Below are 17479 nucleotides of genomic sequence, written 5' to 3' on the forward strand. Positions count from 1 at the left end.
AGGCAGTAAGAGAAAGGTCACAGCACAAGAGAGACCGAGATGCGTGTATAGATAAAAGGTCCAGATTCACTATTCATTATTTTTAGATGTCTGACATACAGACATGCTAAGAAAAGAAAAATCACTCTGTGCACAGAATGTCTCCAGCTACAAACTGACATCCGAGAGACAGCGCTTTGAGGAAGAAAGCTGCAATTTGGTCTCCTTAAGTTAAAGCAGGTGGGAATTTAATGGAAAAGAAAAAAGAGGCTCTCCCTGTCCTTTTTCCCATTACCATTGCCAAATGCAGCATATTCGTCTCGGATTTCTAAATGTTCAACAGCCTGGCTGGGATGGCACAAATGTCCTTTGCATATGTGCAGTCTGTGCAGCATCTGGATGTGTGAGACTTACAGTGCATGCACTGTGCAGCCAATTTGCAGATGTGCAGTGGATCCAGCAAGTCCCCCATGTGTCAGACTCACTGTGTATTTGCTGTGTAGCATATCCAACAACCTACTCTCTGGGATTTTCCTGTCCAAAATAGAAACCTTAATAGTGCACTCCCACATTACCCAATGTAGTATCAACCACATGGCTGCACATCTTCCCCTTCTGAATTAGGATTATACTAATTCCTGAAAAGTACCAGCTTTCCCTTTCTAACATGATAGCATCTCAGTGAGCGCAACACAAAGAGCTCTAGTACATGGATGTATGTACACACTTTTATGTGTGCGTAGAGAAATATAAACAACACAGTCAGAATCCTATATGGCTTTCCTTTATAGCATAATAGCAAATTTGTCTGAAAATGAGAGGATATGGCTTTCTCAAAGGGATTGTGTTTTTACAGGTATGCCTTACTCAGACAGAGCTGTAAGTTCTATTTCCCTTCTTCCCATCTCTTACGGTATGTCAGGTCTGCCTTGTGAGAGCATGGACAAGCACACAGGAGAGTCCATGTGCCCACATGATTGGCAGGAGAAAATCTGTTGTCTTGGGGACCTGCTAATCCTCTGCTACAAGCGCAGGGATAGGAATGGACCATCTGCCTGCCACTAGCCACAGGATATCTCTTATGAAGAAAGGCCGAGGGAGCTGGGCTCATTTAGCTTAGGTAAGGTTCCAGGGAGACCTCATTATGGCCTTCCAGTACTTGAAGGGAGCTTATAAGCAGGAGAGGGACCACAGAATCACAGAATAGCCAGGGTTGGAAGGGACTCCAAGAATCATGAATCTCCAACCCCACCTGTATAATCAAAGAATGTACAGATGTTATAATTGTGAAATACACCAGAGAATTTGGCTAAGGAGGTTATTTATACCCCGTGTCCCGGGGTCACTGTAAAACTCCGAAGGAGGGATCTCCAGAAGAGATGCTTCCACACTGGCAGTCAGCTCTTAAATGGATCTAGGAGATGTGAGCCAAGCTCCACCCCTTCCGGCAGTACAGGTGAATTGCCTTCACCTGTGCTCCCATGGCTGACTTATTGCTCGCCTTCAGTTATCAATCAGCGGCTCAGGCCGTGATTCAGCAGTTCCCATACACTGCCACCACATGCAGGGCCGCCAACCTCCCCATTTAATAATATACCAGGCTGCCCAGGGCCCCATCCAATCTGGGCTTGAACACTTCCAGGGAGGGGACATCCACAACCTCTCCGGGCAGCTCCAGCACCTCACCACTCTCTCTGTAAAGAACTTCTCCATGACAGGACCAACTTTTTACACAGTCTGATAGTGACAGGACAAGGCAGAACAGCCTTAGACTAAAAGAGGGTAAATTTAGGTTAGATGTTAGGAAGAAAGTTTTTACTCAGAGTGTGGTGAGGCGCTGGCACAGGCTGCTCAGAGAAGCTGTGACTGGCCCATCCCTGGAGGTGCTCAAAGCCAGGCTGGATGTGGTCCTGAGCAGCCTGAACTGGTGATGGTAATGCTGCCCACAGCAGGCGGTTTGGAACTAGATGATCTTTAAGGTCTCTTCCGATTCAAGCCATTCTATGATTCTATTACATTCCCAGAAGGCAAGGTGAATGACTGCTGAAAGACACAGCTGTAGAGGCACAGCTGGGACCCTGTCTTATATGTCCACACTGCCAACACATTAGCCCTACAGGAAGTCCCTCAAGTGTGCTCTATCAGCTTGGTGCCTGCTCCTAGATGTTGGCCTGCTTCTGAATGGTTTGAAGTTTCCAGTACTCTACTGAATTTCAGGACTCTATTGAGTTTCCACAGAGATTCAGTCTCTACTTAGAAACTGCACAGAACTAGGGGTGCTCAGATTTTTACAGCTTCCTTCTGATTCTGGTGGACTTGGACTTTTCCAGTGCTCTGTAAAAAGGCAGTTCCAAAAAGGGAAGTAAAAACACATGCCTTCCTGTGTTTCACCAGCCTCCTCTATGTTCCTCCTCTAAAGTGACCACTGCATGGAAGCTAGGCATTCATATGCCACTAAAATTGATTATTCCTTCTCCCTTCTCAACACTCCGCCCTCAGACAGACAGAAGTTGATAACAGCCTCCCAATTGCCGTTGTCCGGCCTTGTCACTGGCAGCCCCTCACCTGTCTGACTGATGCACACATTTACCAGAGACTTCCAGTTGAGGCACACTTACAGACAGATATGGACTGAAAAAGATACATTCGTTGTGCTCACCAAAACGAAAATAAAAGAGAGGCCGGTTTCCTGCTGTGCTGGCTGCTCTCTCTCTAGCGGCCGCTTCCCGGATGTCACAGACCCCAATGTTGGCAGTGCGGAGCATTCTTCTGGCAGCTCCTTCACTGTGTTGCAGTCTACACCGTACCGCGGCAGCTCCATTCGCTGCTGTAACAAGTTGAAAAAAACTAATTAATTCACGTTTAGTTTTTTTACATTTGTTACAGCAACGAATGGAGCTGCTGCCCCCATGCAGTACAGCACACACGCACGCACACGCACAGACACTACAGGACACTCACGGAGCCAATGAGGTCAATGTTCCACTCTGCCAACATTGGTGTTAGAAATGTTAGCAAAGGTGCAGCAAGAGGACTTGGATGCCCAAATAGAGGGGAACTGCCTTTGGATTTCCTTATTTTCCTTGAGTGCAGTCACAGAACACAAATCCCAGCCCTTCCCTGAGATCTTCAATCCCTGCTGAAGAGCCGTACCAATTTCCACACTGTTTGAAAATCTCTCTTCATCTTCTTCTCCTTTTTAACGACAAAAGCTTAGACCAAAGCTTATACATTCTTGCAGTTCCCCATCAAAACACATTACAACAAAGAAATAACTAATTTGATCACCTATATGACTGTTCAGATATCAACAGAGGCTTATGAAATGCAGCATCTGTTTTGTTATCTTATTTCTTCTCATAAAGGACTCATTTTCCCCTTCCTACTGAACAGGGACCTCAGGTGAGTAAGATCTTAGAAGGAAAATATCAAATTACAGTTTCAGGTTTTGTCCAAAAGGTAACACAACAAAACAAACAAAAACTACAAAGACAGTGAAGATCAAGCACAAATAATATCAGTTTCTGGAGGAAAATACTTTAATACAGTAGAAGCAATATCTTCCTTTATAACACAGTAATTCATTTAGCCATGAGCTAAATGATTGAGCTCGATGTACGTACAAGAAAATAGTGGACAATATTTCAATAGTCTTCTCCTGTCCTTCCTCCCATAATCTTTCTTCACTCATCCCCACATCCCCAGTGCAAGTTTTCCTGCAAAGTGGTACAGAGGAAAACATTCACCCTGTTTCTTCCCATCTTTACAATAGCGCTAGATCTGCTACATCGTCAGTGATGACTTCTTCAAATTATTGAATGGATCCCACTATAGGACTGATACAGATTTCTCTGCTGTCCTTTTGCTGGAAAACTTTAATGTCACAACAAAGACTTTGAAAGATAAACCTCAGTAAGTTCTCCACCTTCTCTCTTTCATCATGGCATGAGAAGACCTCAGTAGTTTGAGACAAGGCCACAGTTTGACCAAATGACTATGGCTCTCTGGAGGAAGAGCTGTATACCAGAGAATACTGGTACCAACCATAACCCTCTGTTGAGGATTACTGTTAAGTAAGTCTCCCCATAGCTCAGTACATCTAAGTACAGAACATGAGAACATGCTGTGAAGACTATCATATGCTTGATAGTTTGGTCAACAAATATCCGCAAATTTAATGCCTGAACTTCCGGCTCTGCTGATTTGATTTGCTTCTTTCTCTTACAGCTCCCTACAGTTAGCAGATGTTACAGTCATCCTCAAGTCAGGAATTATCACTTCAGAAAGAAGAGGTGTCTGTAACATTGATGTCTTTTGTGGAGTTTCCACCAGTGAAGCATACCAAACGAAATCCAAAGGCCCCAGAATACCATTCTGCTACGGAGCAAGCTAATATACTCTCAAAGTAATGCCTCCTGCTTTATGATGTTGCCCCACAATCCTAGAGGCAGATATTGGTGATACGGCGGCAGAGGTTGAATCTTCCTGCCGATATTCCATTAGATTTTGATGCTGTGTGACAGATGGCAGCAGAGGGGCAGTCTGACAAAAGGCAATTTTCCTTCATGCAGAAAAAGTAGTACAGATAGACATTCACTGATGCTTGTTGACTGTTTATGGAGACCAAACAGTGGATGTGAGCACTGTGAGGCAGTGGGTGGTAGGTTTCAGCAGTGATGACAGCAACATGAAAGACATGCCACATTCCAGACAACCATGCAGATTTTTACGAGCACAGCATGCAGACTCTTGTTCATTGCTGGCAAAAATACATAGCTAACAGTGGTGAATATGTTGAAAAATAGCTTTGTAATTGAGAATTTTCTCTATCAAATAGTGTTGTTGCGCTCTTTCTATCTGCTGTAGTTTCTATGGAAAAAATAGGAGGCTTTCCTTCCAGAGACCTGTACATACATCTGTAGAAGCCAGAATACGGCAGTACCTCTACATGAGCTGTTTGAATAGAAAACCATCAACGCCATAAAGAAAGAATATGGTAAAGGAAAAAGTGAACTAGTTCCCAGGTCTGCAGTAAAAATACGGCTCAGAGGAATGCCAAGTGCAAGAGGAGCCCCTGTACAGCAAGTGAGACTGCACAGGAGAGTGTGGCATGCTCCCATGAGGCTGGCATAAAATGGAGGCCTACAACGATAAGTAAAACCACATAGACAACTTCAAAATTCAGTGTCTTTATAAAGCATGAACTCTGAAGAGTTTTTCCTTATTTCTGGTAAGCACATATAGGGAGTAAGTTAAATGAAGCAATACGTAATTTGACATTTGATTTCATTTGAAATTTTTTGTACACTTTTAGGGCAGGTACATGCAACTCACTCCTAAATACAGAGACCGACTGTTTATAAAGGATCACTTGATCACGCATTGAAAGACAAGCTGAAATCTAAGGGATGTTGCTGGTCTCTATGTTGACTTCAAAAGTAAGATTAGGGCAGGAAACCCAAAAGGGGAGAAAGGAACAAAGCTATAAGGTTTTCTTCCACTCAAGTATACCTCTGTTTAGAAAGTTTTACGTGGCACAAGTCTTAATGAGTTAGGACATCGTATTTTCTTCTGTATTTTTGCATTACTTAACAATAAACAATATCTCTAACAAACCTAGGCTGATTTTATTTTCCAGATGTGACTGCCAAACCCAAACCAATGGATGTAAAAAAATGCACATGTACCAAAGCAGACATATAAATGTAAAAATATATATAAAATGGATGAAATAAGCTTTTTCTGCATAACAATAGCTTTGTTTAAACCACATAATTTTTTTTTCAAAGATGTAGATTTTTATCGTGGCAACTACCAATACGCTTGACATCTTCATACACTGCAAGCACAGGTACACGTACCGGGAGGTTGTGGCAGGTAGGCCCCAATTAATTTTGATCTCTTCTTTTCATATCCTTTCTGTGTGATGTCACCTGCCAAGAAAAGGAAAGGAAAATCAATAAGATGTGGATAAAGACAAAGTCTAGCTGCTTAATGGCAGCACCATGAGCTTAGCCACCACTGCACTGTTTGTCTGTCTTGACAATTATAATGAACAAATGAAAGCACAGTATGATCACTCTACCCAGAAAAAAAAAACTCATTTATGCCAGAACCCTTCTGACAAGTAAATACTCAGCCTTGATTTATTTCAGCACCGGAGTCCAGCAGCAGAGTTTTAAAAGCATTTTGATATGCTGTCACACAAGCTTTGAAAAAGCTACAATGACCTTCATTAGGTTAACAAACAATGGATTATATGGAGTGCGTGGGCCCATGGTGGCTGGCAAAACACATTGCTGATTAGCATTTTCTATCATTAATGGGATTTTCCTAATCAAGCATATAAGGCACAAAAGATTTGAAACTGCTGCTATATTATTTCTGCAATGTAAATGTTTTAGCTGATTTCTAAGCAGAAATGAGATCAACAGAAACAAAACAAAACAAATCTACCACAGATATACTGGAAAATAGTAGCTTAAAGACTCTTTGTCTGACTTTCCAATAGAATCTCTAATGGATCTTGGAGACAACCAAATTTCTTACTATTACTGTGACTTTTCATTGTGTTTACAGTTTCTTTAGGTAACATAACATGAATTTTAAAAAATGCTTTTCTGTACACATGCTCTAAAAGAAAGTAATGGATAATTAGATAAGCAGGACGAAACAGATGCTTCTAGTCTTATTAGAGTTCAGGAAGGCCAGATCACTGGAATATAGTCCTGGCTTTGGTGCTCAAGAGTAACTAAAACATCCAGGTTCTTCTTTCCAAATGTACGAGTGAACATGCACACACATATACATAAATATTAAATGTAGTACAAGCTATTCTGAATGCTAAGCAATGAGACAAGCTTTAAAATTACAAGATTTTTAAAATAACAGCATATTTCCTGCCCGTTCAGCAAGTGTGTCCGTTTTTGTGAAACTTATCATACAGTTGAAGTCCAATGCTGGATTTGTACATTTGAAAAAAGCACGAATGCTTAGGAGGGGATAAAACACAAAAAGAAGCAGAACTTCAGCAGTAACATCTAGCCAAACACAGCGGTGTGTATCTGCTCTGGCTCTTCCGTCCCAGTGTTCAACCTCGAGCTAAGGAGACCATTTGCTAAGAGAACTGCATGCCCATTTCAATCCCAACCACTTTGGTAAATGGATGCTAAGGTAGTAACAAATGTATAGAGAGAGCTTTTGAGGGTGGGCCTGAAGTCAATAACTACATCAAGACACCTTCTAACGGTAACTGCTGTTCCTCAAGGGAAGCTCCCTTCTGGGGGATGGCTGCAATAAGCAATAAGGAGGTAAGATTTTCCAAGCCTCATTGCCAGTGTCCCGAGCCAACCTCTCGCCCCTCACTAAAAAAAAACAGTGCTTAGAATATCACCTACCCTGTGCTACTGTATCTCAAACTGCTCTACAAAGAAAGTCAGCTAAAATATCTGTATTTTTAAATGAGGGAAGTGAGAGTGAAGCACTTGAAATGATAACTGTCCCATATTTACCCAAGGAAGTGGTAGACTTGGCAAGAGGACCTGTGTTTTTAAAGTTCAAACACACTGACTTTAAGCACGTTTATTCCCCTTTTGAACACTTCTATCATGTGTTCCTATCAGTCAGCTTCTCACAAAACAGACAGTAACTATAGATATCACTTCATTAAAATGTTTCTATTAACAAATGTATATATTTCCATCTGAAAAATATAAAATATGAGCAATCTTTTCATTTAAGCTTTGTTAAACAAATTGCCATTCATTCTCCTTGCTCATCAAGAAAGAATTCTTATGCACTCCAGACATGCCTTAATTTGAATAAAAATTTGGTATTATTGTTTCATGATTGCAGCACAGTGATACCCTATGGATAACCATCATTCCAGTTTGGATGTATAGGGTGGCAATGCCATTTTAAACTATGAGCAATAGGTCCTTAGGTACACATGGTAGTACATGTACACACAAATCAATACTGTGCTATAGTCATGTGCATCATTGCCCTGGCAACCAAATCTAAAAAGACCAAATTAGTAAAATACAAAATCACCAAAATTTTTATTGTAATATCAGAATTGTATTTGCGAGACAAGTCCCTGTGCCGGAAGCTGGAAGCAGAGCATTTGCCCACAGCCCTCTGCTCTCCTGCTGGAATCCTTGGATCTCACCTCCCTGTTGGCCCTGGCTCTGCTCTCAGGTTCCCCTCCCTGCTCCCCTCAGCTCCACCCCACAGCCTGTCTCCTGCCTGCTCTGCTCTGCCTCACTCCGGTCCTTTACTTCAGCATCCCCAAGACCTCAGCCTCCCGCTTGCACCAGCCCTCTCCAGGCTGCTCTCCTCCTCATCCTCCTGACAAGGTCCAGCTCCTCACTGCTGACTGGGCAGTGTGTTTTCACCCTGATTTTTTTTCCAATCCATATTTACAATTGACTGTTGAGGACTAATGAACATCAAGCACGCACCAACCAATTCTCCTTTCACTGAACAAGTTCATTTGTTATTTCACATCTTCCAGACTCTTTCCAGGCACAATGGGAAGAACGCCAGTTCTGAAATGAGAGGGACAGTACAAATTGAAGAGGATCCAGCCCTCCTAGGATGAAGATTGCCTGGTCAAACTGAACACAGGACCGAGGCTTGGTAACTCCATAATCTTATATCTACCTCCTTATTTTTGATTTGTCCTGCAGCTTCTGTGACTTTCAGACACAACTACATGCTACGTTCATTCAGTTGTGCTCCCCACAGCAATCACTGATTGCACGATACCAGAGAATCAGAATCATTAAGGTCAGAAAGACCACTAAGATCATCCAGTTGAATCACCAACCCATCCCCACCATACCTCTAACCACATCCCTCAGTGCCACATCCACATTTTCCTTAAACACCTCCAGGGACAGTGACTCCACCACCTTGCTGGGCAGCCTATGCCAAAGCCTCACCACTCTTCCAGAGAAGAAACTTCTCCTAATTCCCAACCTGACCCTCCCCCAGAACAACTTAAAGCCATTCCCTCCTGTGCAATTTCTAGTCCAGCTTTAAAATTATATATTCTCTTTCGTTCCACAGTGTCAGATTTCATGTCTTTAGACATGGAAGTACTTCCACAATAAAAGAATCTCTGAATTACCACCCTTCTTTGAAGTTGTCACGCTTTAAAAGCGGACAGTGGTTAGAAACATAGACACCACGGACAAATAAGATGCTATAATACTTCCAAGAAAGAGGACTGCCTGAAGTAATGTAGAATACATTATGAAAATTTCCTTTTCAATTGAAATGGTTATTAGTTGATCTATTGTCACTTCCTGAACACAAACATATCCAATCTTGATGGATTGTTACCACAACATACGTGTAAATTTTTTCAAGAGAAAGATAACTGCATTAAATAAAATAATAATAATAAATTTCTCCAAATCTTGCTTTTTTCCAGGAAAGTGCCAGTGCCTATTAGTGTTCTCAGTCTTTATGGAAACAGCACAAGTGAAAAGCAAATGATAAAAGCAGGAACTACAGTTATGTTGTTCAGTGCAGTGAGTGCTCAATTTAATGCTTGGTGATCTCAAAGCCTGATGGATGCTGCTGGTTCTCACTACACACGCATGTTTTGAAATGAAATTTCAGGCCGGGAATTTAAATTACTTTTGGGCACTTGTGAAAAATCTGTCACAGGAAATAATGCAATCAATAATTGCCCTCAAATCCACAGACTGAAACAGGTTGTCGGTGAGTACCTTCCCTTTGCCCATGATTTTCTGCCCTCTAAAGATTCAATTTTCTGTAAGACTTGTTTATTGCTGATGACTCAAGTTGAGTGTCAGCATCTTGGCAAGAGGGATTTGAATGAAACAAAGCTCCTCATAAAGAGAACTGTGACTCATTTTCTTCTCCCACTCATGATGCAGACAGTCTCCCTGTCTGGTCTTCCAAAAATACGCCAAGAGACAAAGGATTTCATTTTGGATGGTGCAAATACAGAGATATAAAACTGCACGACTCTATTTCATGCAACACGTACAGGAATGCAGAAACATCAGAAGCTGTTTGCTTTTCCAATGTCTTTTTAAAAAGATGTTCAACCTCATTCTCAACTTAAAAATCTAATTAGAAATATGGTGAGGAAACAAATGGCAGACCATGGCACTGGTCAGAAAAACTAATGGCCTTTGCACACTTTCATTGCAAGCAGTAACATAAATTACACTACTGCTCCAACGCCTCCAAGGGAAATACGTTGCAACTTAAAGGTTCAACCACACTGAACTGCGTTCTCTTCTCCCTCAAGGATACATTTTGTCCCTGCATGTTGCAAGCACAGCAGAAAATGGCTGAATTTCAGTGACAGAAAAGGAAGTGTTTCCTCTGTACTTTACAGCTTATAATGGTTTCTAAAGCAGCTTCCAATTCGGGAATGGATATTTAAATATACAACGCTACTAACAGACAAAATAAACCACTTTAGCACCACTAAAACAACACAGATACAAGGCCTTTTCAATTTTAAAGACATTCCTGCTCAAAATAAATACTTTATTCTCATTCTCTGGCTACACAAATGAAATATCTGCCATGTAATCTACTCATGTCTAAGTTGAAATTTGAATTCTACATTAGTGATGAAGCAAGCCAGCAGCACATCGTTTTACACAGCATTCTAGTATCTCCACCCCGAATCCCCAAGCATCCCTTCCCCACCTTCCCACTTACGTTCTGGTCCCAAAGCCTTCAGCACAGCAGTGCCTGAGGCCTGGCAGGCCCCAGAGCTGTGCGCCCAGCCCTGCTGAGCTGCCCGGGAACCGCGGCGTTGTGCCGCACGACTTTTATGGCCTGCATGATTGTAACGTAAACAGAGGCCGGTTTCACAGGGAAGGTTTCCATTCTCAGTGTCAGAGTTTATTTCATTATTTAAAGCTTTAACGAACACTTTACATAATGAAAGCAATCCTTGCCATTTTTGGAATTTTATGGCTGTTGGGACCCTTCATAATGTTGTTTTCCTTCCTTTATTGCTTTATAAGGCTTATAGGGCACCCTTGAAGTGTATATCCTTTTCGCAGCTGCTGGAAGCTCATCTTTCATCTCCCCACTCACTTTCCTGTTGCCTACGAGGCATTTGCTTGTTCTAGTTATTCTCCCCGTCTCTAACACAAACCTTGCAGAGTCAGATCTTGCTGAAGATAACAATAAAACACAATTCTGAAAAATATGCCTAAGGAAACACTTCTGACAAATGTTATTTAATAGACAGTTTTCATATTTCAAGTAAGAAATGCTCCCTAAAGAAGGACAATTACTGCCATAATTCCACTTATCATTATTTAGAATGTAGAGTTCAGAGGGAAGCAGTCAGTTCCACAGTGCTGGGTACTGCACCAGCTTCTGTCCTGATGTTTTCTCAGCCCTGCAAATGTCTCAGAAAAAACAGAATCCTTGAGGAGGAACATATAATAGTTACATGAAACAAAGCAAAAAATACACAATCTGAACCAGATAATGCAGTCAGGCTTTCCAAAAGGGAAAACTTGCAATAGCTAAGTACATTTATCTTGTTAAATCCATAGGAAGCAGCATATGCTCCTGATCTCGTATTTTTAACTGTTATTTTTCACTACTTTGATCAATACTGATCTTAACCAAAATTCCAAATGGGTTTAACTTTGGAAGAGAATGCAACTCTTCTAAAAAGCAACAGATTTCTAAACATGCCAGCCACAAATCTGCTTCCAGATTTTGATCCAATGAAGCATGGCTGCGGAGATCCTTACAGATTTCAATTCAGAATAGAAGCTTGGAACTCCTGTTTTCATGGGTTAGATAAAAGAAATATGAACAGCTTTTATCTGGTATATTGCAACTTGCTCCTTGTTCATTTGGGTTCATATAACTCTTGTATTTGAGGTTAGTTATGCTAGTCAATAATACAAGTGTTTCAGCAGTGATCAAAATAATTTTATTTTGTCCACTGTGGTTTAAAGACATTATGCTGATGTAAAAAAAAATAATAATAATAAAAATAGGTATTTACAATAGTTGTACTATCGTATTAGAATGCCAGAATCTCTTCCCACAGTTTCTGTAAACATAGAAACTCTTCTGGACAAAAGAAAGCCTTCATGCAAATACACATTTCCACACACTTTGACAGCTGGATGCAAAGGCAGGATTGCAAATTTCTTAACGGCCACTGTGAAACTGAAATAGGAATACTCCCTTTCACACTATCAGAAGACCATGGCGATTGTGGAAGAACACTGAGGAGCTGTAAGTAGTTGTGATCATGAACTTAAAGTACCACAATGACTATGCTGAGTAACCTTACCTCTCTAAAAACACATCACCAGGGAGATCATCATACCATTTTAGCAGACCATGTTTTGTTAAATGGCAATATGAGATTTTGAAGAGTTAAAAGAAGTTAGCATTTATGAAGCAAAACAATTGTGTTCCATGGCAATATTCATATTTTTCTGTTGAAATGCTCCAAATGCTCAAGTTAATAAGGTGAACTACGTTATGTGATGTTCTAGAAAACCTACATAAATATAGAAGTTCCAGTAAGCAACTCTCCTCATCACCTGATCCACTCCCATTTCACCTCAATTCCAACCACAAGCCTTGTTGCATTGCTAGTCAGCAGTAACCCAAGGTTTTTTTCAAGTAACAGTAGAACAACTTGTATTTAAAAAAAAAAAAAAACAAAAAACACCAACCCTGAAGTACAGAAATATATTAATTTCAAAAGCGTACAGAAGGGAAAGACCTCCTCAGACACGCAATCCAACAGCATGCTATGCAAGAACAGCAGCAATCAAAGCAAAGAGAACACTCTAAGAACAACATTAAGCACTTGCTCACATCCTCTCTTTTGGTCTCAGCAGATTTTTAACTATTCAGGGCAAAACAAAACTGCCTTATTTAGAGATGTAAGAGTTCCCTTCTCTGAATGCCCTCTGAGACATGGTTATCTCTGGATTTACTTAAAGGGTGAGATGTTGGTTCAAATCGTCTCGAGGAGAAAGGAAGTTGAGTTTTACATGCTCCAAAATCTAGAGTGTCCAGTGAAGGCATTTTGTCCAGCAGTGTTTTGTGAGACGAACGCCATTTGCCCAAAATACTGGCTATCTCAACAATGCAAACACCTCACTTCTGCACTGTGCTTAGCATCTTCTACACTGTTCAATTGGTTTCCAGCTTACTTAGGTTATCTTAAACCTCATTTCAATCCCTATTAAAAGGGTTATTTCCTTTTTCCTTTGATCTTTTAGATACGTAGAACTAACCTATTATTTGTTCCTTTAAAGTACCAACAATTTTCAGACATTCTTGATTTTGTTCCAGTGCATCCCTCACTCTATTAAGCTGAGTCTAACCCTTTTCATTTATTTATTAGGACGCTCTCATGGTTTTGTAAATCAATCAGACAGATCTGCAAGAATTAACTGACTGTCTTAATCACTGATCTGAAAGAAAACAGCTTTTGCTCCTCTAATTTATAGAAACACCAAGGCACTTCTACAGAAGTAGAAAGATCATCAGCCAGTGATCTTTTGAAACTGCAAATCTCATCTATGAATTTACTATGAATTTGTTCAACTACTACACTGAGGTAATCAGGTAGCAGAAGAATATATATTTTTTTTGTAATCATGAGTTCTTCATGACTTGCCAAAAGTTTTAAAATAGCTTTATATTCTGCTAATAACCATTATTTCCCAAACCATTTCTAAACAGTTATAGGCTTCCATAAACATACACCTCCTGGAACTACTTTTTTTCTTACTACTCTGAGAGAAATAAATATTTACTGCAATTAATTTGCAATTCAAAGATATAAGAGTTCAGATTTTTACCCACATTCTGGCCTCAAAACTGAGGGTGATATACATAGAATAAATTCAGTAGAATGGATCTAATCTCCATCAATAAGTATTAGAAAATACCTGTCCTTATAATGTAAATTAAATATTTGCCTCTGATCTAAGGAAATAAAAAAAATGAATCCTTATTTTACAGCTTGCAAATGCAATTTGGGCCATTGCTTTAGCACACATTTTATTTGATACAGCAGCTAGATATGATAATATGAAGGGGTATTCAGAGGCACCTGCAATACATGTTAATAGGGTACGTAGATCACTTCACATGTTCTGTGTAAAAAATTACATTTGAAAACTGCTGCTTATATAATTTCTTCCTGAACTGAATACACGTAATGAATTTTTTCACTTCCAAAAGAAATAACCTAACTTATATTCCTGCCATTATCCCACTTTGTTCCAAAAGGATCACAAACAGCAAAATGAATTAAGCACACGTCATTTGCTCACTCAACTCTATTCCAAGTGTGTTACTTAAAGAACAGAAGAGCACTAAAGCAGCTCAATGCTCTCCTATTGTGTAGGCAAAGTGTTCATGTAATACTGAAAATATGCATCCTTTGACCAAGGACTTTCTTACCAAAAGCTGACTCAGATTCTAATCTCTTAAACCTGAGAAACAACTCACAAGGAAAAACAGTTGCACACCTCCAATTACCTCAAGGCACAATCAATGTGCCTGTTCTCTGCAGCTTTCACAATATTTGACAATTCCATTTTTGCCTGCTGTAGCACCTCCAAAGGCTCCTAAAGGTCTGCAGCACTATTACAGACATGATGTGACAGCTCATACTGATGTTAGCACACAGCAGCTGTTCTCATAGGAGGCATTACCCTCTAGTGACTGTGAAATATGGCACTTGGAAATCTGCAAGTTTCTGCTAGGTTTGATGCACACTCTTCTGTACACTATAGAAACCAGATCACCATACTCTCATTTGTCTTTTTAGAGATTTATGATGTTTCCAACTTGCAATCACTCTTGATCAAGATACAGAAATTAGGAATGTGAATAGATGTTTAGATCAATACATCAAAACACGTACATGAGCTGGCAGCTTGCTAATTATTATCACAAGTGTTTCTTAATTCACTGGTTTGCACATATTACCATTGCAGCCTGCTGAACTGTATGAATCAGCAGGCTGATCAGCAAACATGCCAGCCTGGTGATCAAAGGAGCACCAATAACGTCCTTCACAGAAGCAATCAGCCCATTTATTTTTATAGGTGCAGTACTTTAGGAGTGCCAACAAAGATCACTTATCCTTTAGACAAGCAACAAGAGACATCATTCCACACTTTGCTGTTAAACCCCAGCTGAGGAGTGCACTAGCAGAGCATGGGAGGGCAGTCATTCTTACAAAACCAAAAATGCCAGAATTGAGGTAGGATTTACAGCCTCTTGTAAATATGCCCAAGACACCAACCTTTTGGCATAGCTCAGCTGCAGGTCAAGGGTGGCCCTGCACTGGGGGCATGTGCTGCTTGAGCTCTGGGCAGCTGCACTCAGGACTGATGATTCTACAACTGCACTGCAAAGATCTTTCATCATCCACTGCTGTTCAGTGCTCAAAAGGCTTATCATATATTTTAATTTACCATCATTAATCATCTGCAATCTCAGATATTGCCCATTCTAGAATCATCACTGATCAGCTGCTGTCCATCTAAAGTCTTCCATGACCGAGGCCATAATGGTTGCTCACAGGCTGGAGCATTTCACTGTCTGGCCCTCTTAGGAATGCCTCACAGTTTTCATCTGATATCAGCACTACTGGATATTTTACTTGCAAGACAGTGAATTTATGATTTCTTATCATGACAGTACCACAGAGCTTGTCTCTCTATCTGAACTCCTCAGCTTTCACTAAAATCTTCATTTTTATAATTCAAACATGGATAGCACAAAAACCATCAGATGCTTTCATTCAGTAGCTAAAAGGTGATTCCCATTCTATTTATGTAATTCAAATAGTAAGAGGCATTGGAGCACCTTTACACGTCAGATTGAAAGATGCAGCATCTTTGTGTATCCCAGAACAGAAATAATGGCTTTTACCCCCCTGCGATGATGCTGTGCTTTGGACAGTTGAAGAGGCAGTCATTAATTTTTATGACTGTTTGCAGAACTGGAAAAGAATGTAAGAAGCACAGGAACTGTCACACTGGATCCTGTCCAACGTTCTTTCACTTCTTTCAGCACTCAGAGTGGCTGTTACTTAGAGGGCAGAAGAAGGTAAAGAGTTTCAAGTGGGAAATGTAAATAATCTGCCCTCCTTCTCCTCATAGTGTCATTTGATCAAAAGTTGCTGCAGGCTCACCTCAAGCCCAGAGCCCGTTACAAAAACGTTTCAGCAGTAGCTGCTACAGCTCAGACTACCTTTTGCTGCCCAAATTAAATTGGAATTCCCTTTTGAATCTCACCAAAATCCTGGTTGGAGTCTTGGCCTCAACAATTTGCCATGAAGAATTAATGCCACAATGTAATTATGCTCTGCATGGATTTGCCAACTTTTAAGTTAACCAAATACTCCCCTACCCTCTGCCATGAAGAGTTCATGACATGCCTTCTCTGCAGCATTCGTTTTTTGATGCACTTTTGTCAACTTGGCTTTTCACGAGGTAATTAATTCCAGACTTTCAACAAGCTCAAGATTCTTGCCATGCCATTTGCCATTCTTGGGTCATTCTCCAGAGGTGAAGGCATTGCTATGATCATATCCAGAGCAACGGCCCCAGACCTGCACCGTGCCTCTCGCTGCACCCAGGTGCTGACACACACCAGCTCTGTTTTCACCCACACGATTCCATCAAAAAACCCTACCGACAAATTATCAGTCCAGAGCGCATTTTCTCAACATTTTAAAAGTTCCGAAAAGCAGAGATTAGTAACATCTAATTGAGAACAGCTGATACATCTAATTTTATTTTATTTTATTTAAGGGTAAGACTCCGGTGACTGAAGCCCAGAGCTTTAAAAGAAAAAATAAATTAAACTCTTGATACTGATCCATAGGTTCCATATAGAACATGTTTCTCATGTTTTTGAGGACTTCATACACCAGAAAAAGAATAAAATTTCTCCTTCACAAATTTACGGTATCTGTATTATTTAATTCTCTATTATTATTAACAGCTGGTGATTTCAATAGCATCCACCATGTCATCCTCAGGCTCAATTTTTGGTTGGTTGCTTGGTTTTCTCTTCTTTATACTACCCTCTGTTTTCCTCAGCTGCCTATTTCTGACTTTGAAGAGTTCTTATGTAAAACCATTATTTCTTTAAAATGGCACAACTTTGGATCATTTCAAACATTCTCTCTGTACTGAAGCAGAGACGTTTGCACACCCTTCTCAATCTAAGCTGTCTTTTCTGAAAAGTAAAAGCAGAAGAAAGAACAAGAAGACTGAAGAGTTTGTGAAGACGAAGGCATAGTTTGGCTTCCTCAAAGTTAGAAAGATGACTTTAGCTAATAAAATAAATAATCTGTTTCCCTTGTTTCATGTTAGGGTTCTGTTCCAAATCTATCGCTAGCAGTGACAGCACTGCACCATGCGCCAATTAACCCTTTCCCTCCAATTTCTCTCCAGAAGGTATTCATGTAGTGATGAAT

At 40.4% G+C, this 17479-nt stretch overlaps 1 protein-coding gene across 3 annotated transcripts in view; it reads right to left on the bottom strand.

Moving 5' to 3' along the window:
- DIP2C (disco interacting protein 2 homolog C) overlaps positions 1 to 10772 on the bottom strand; it is a 142740-nt gene extending 131968 nt beyond the window's left edge. For all 3 annotated transcript variants that reach the window (XM_010712402.3, XM_010712401.3, XM_031553857.1), the window contains exons 1-4: positions 10693 to 10772; positions 8442 to 8528; positions 5841 to 5912; positions 2639 to 2806 (exon numbers count right to left, since the gene is read on the bottom strand). In XM_010712402.3, coding sequence (XP_010710704.1) covers positions 2639 to 2744 — 106 coding nt within the window. In that variant the 5' untranslated portion in view covers positions 2745 to 2806; positions 5841 to 5912; positions 8442 to 8528; positions 10693 to 10772. The remainder of the gene's footprint in view (positions 1 to 2638; positions 2807 to 5840; positions 5913 to 8441; positions 8529 to 10692) is intronic.
- Positions 10773 to 17479: the final 6707 nt, after the last annotated feature.

This window comes from Meleagris gallopavo, chromosome 6, assembly GCF_000146605.3.
Source record: "Meleagris gallopavo isolate NT-WF06-2002-E0010 breed Aviagen turkey brand Nicholas breeding stock chromosome 6, Turkey_5.1, whole genome shotgun sequence".
Classification (NCBI taxonomy): domain Eukaryota; kingdom Metazoa; phylum Chordata; class Aves; order Galliformes; family Phasianidae; genus Meleagris; species Meleagris gallopavo.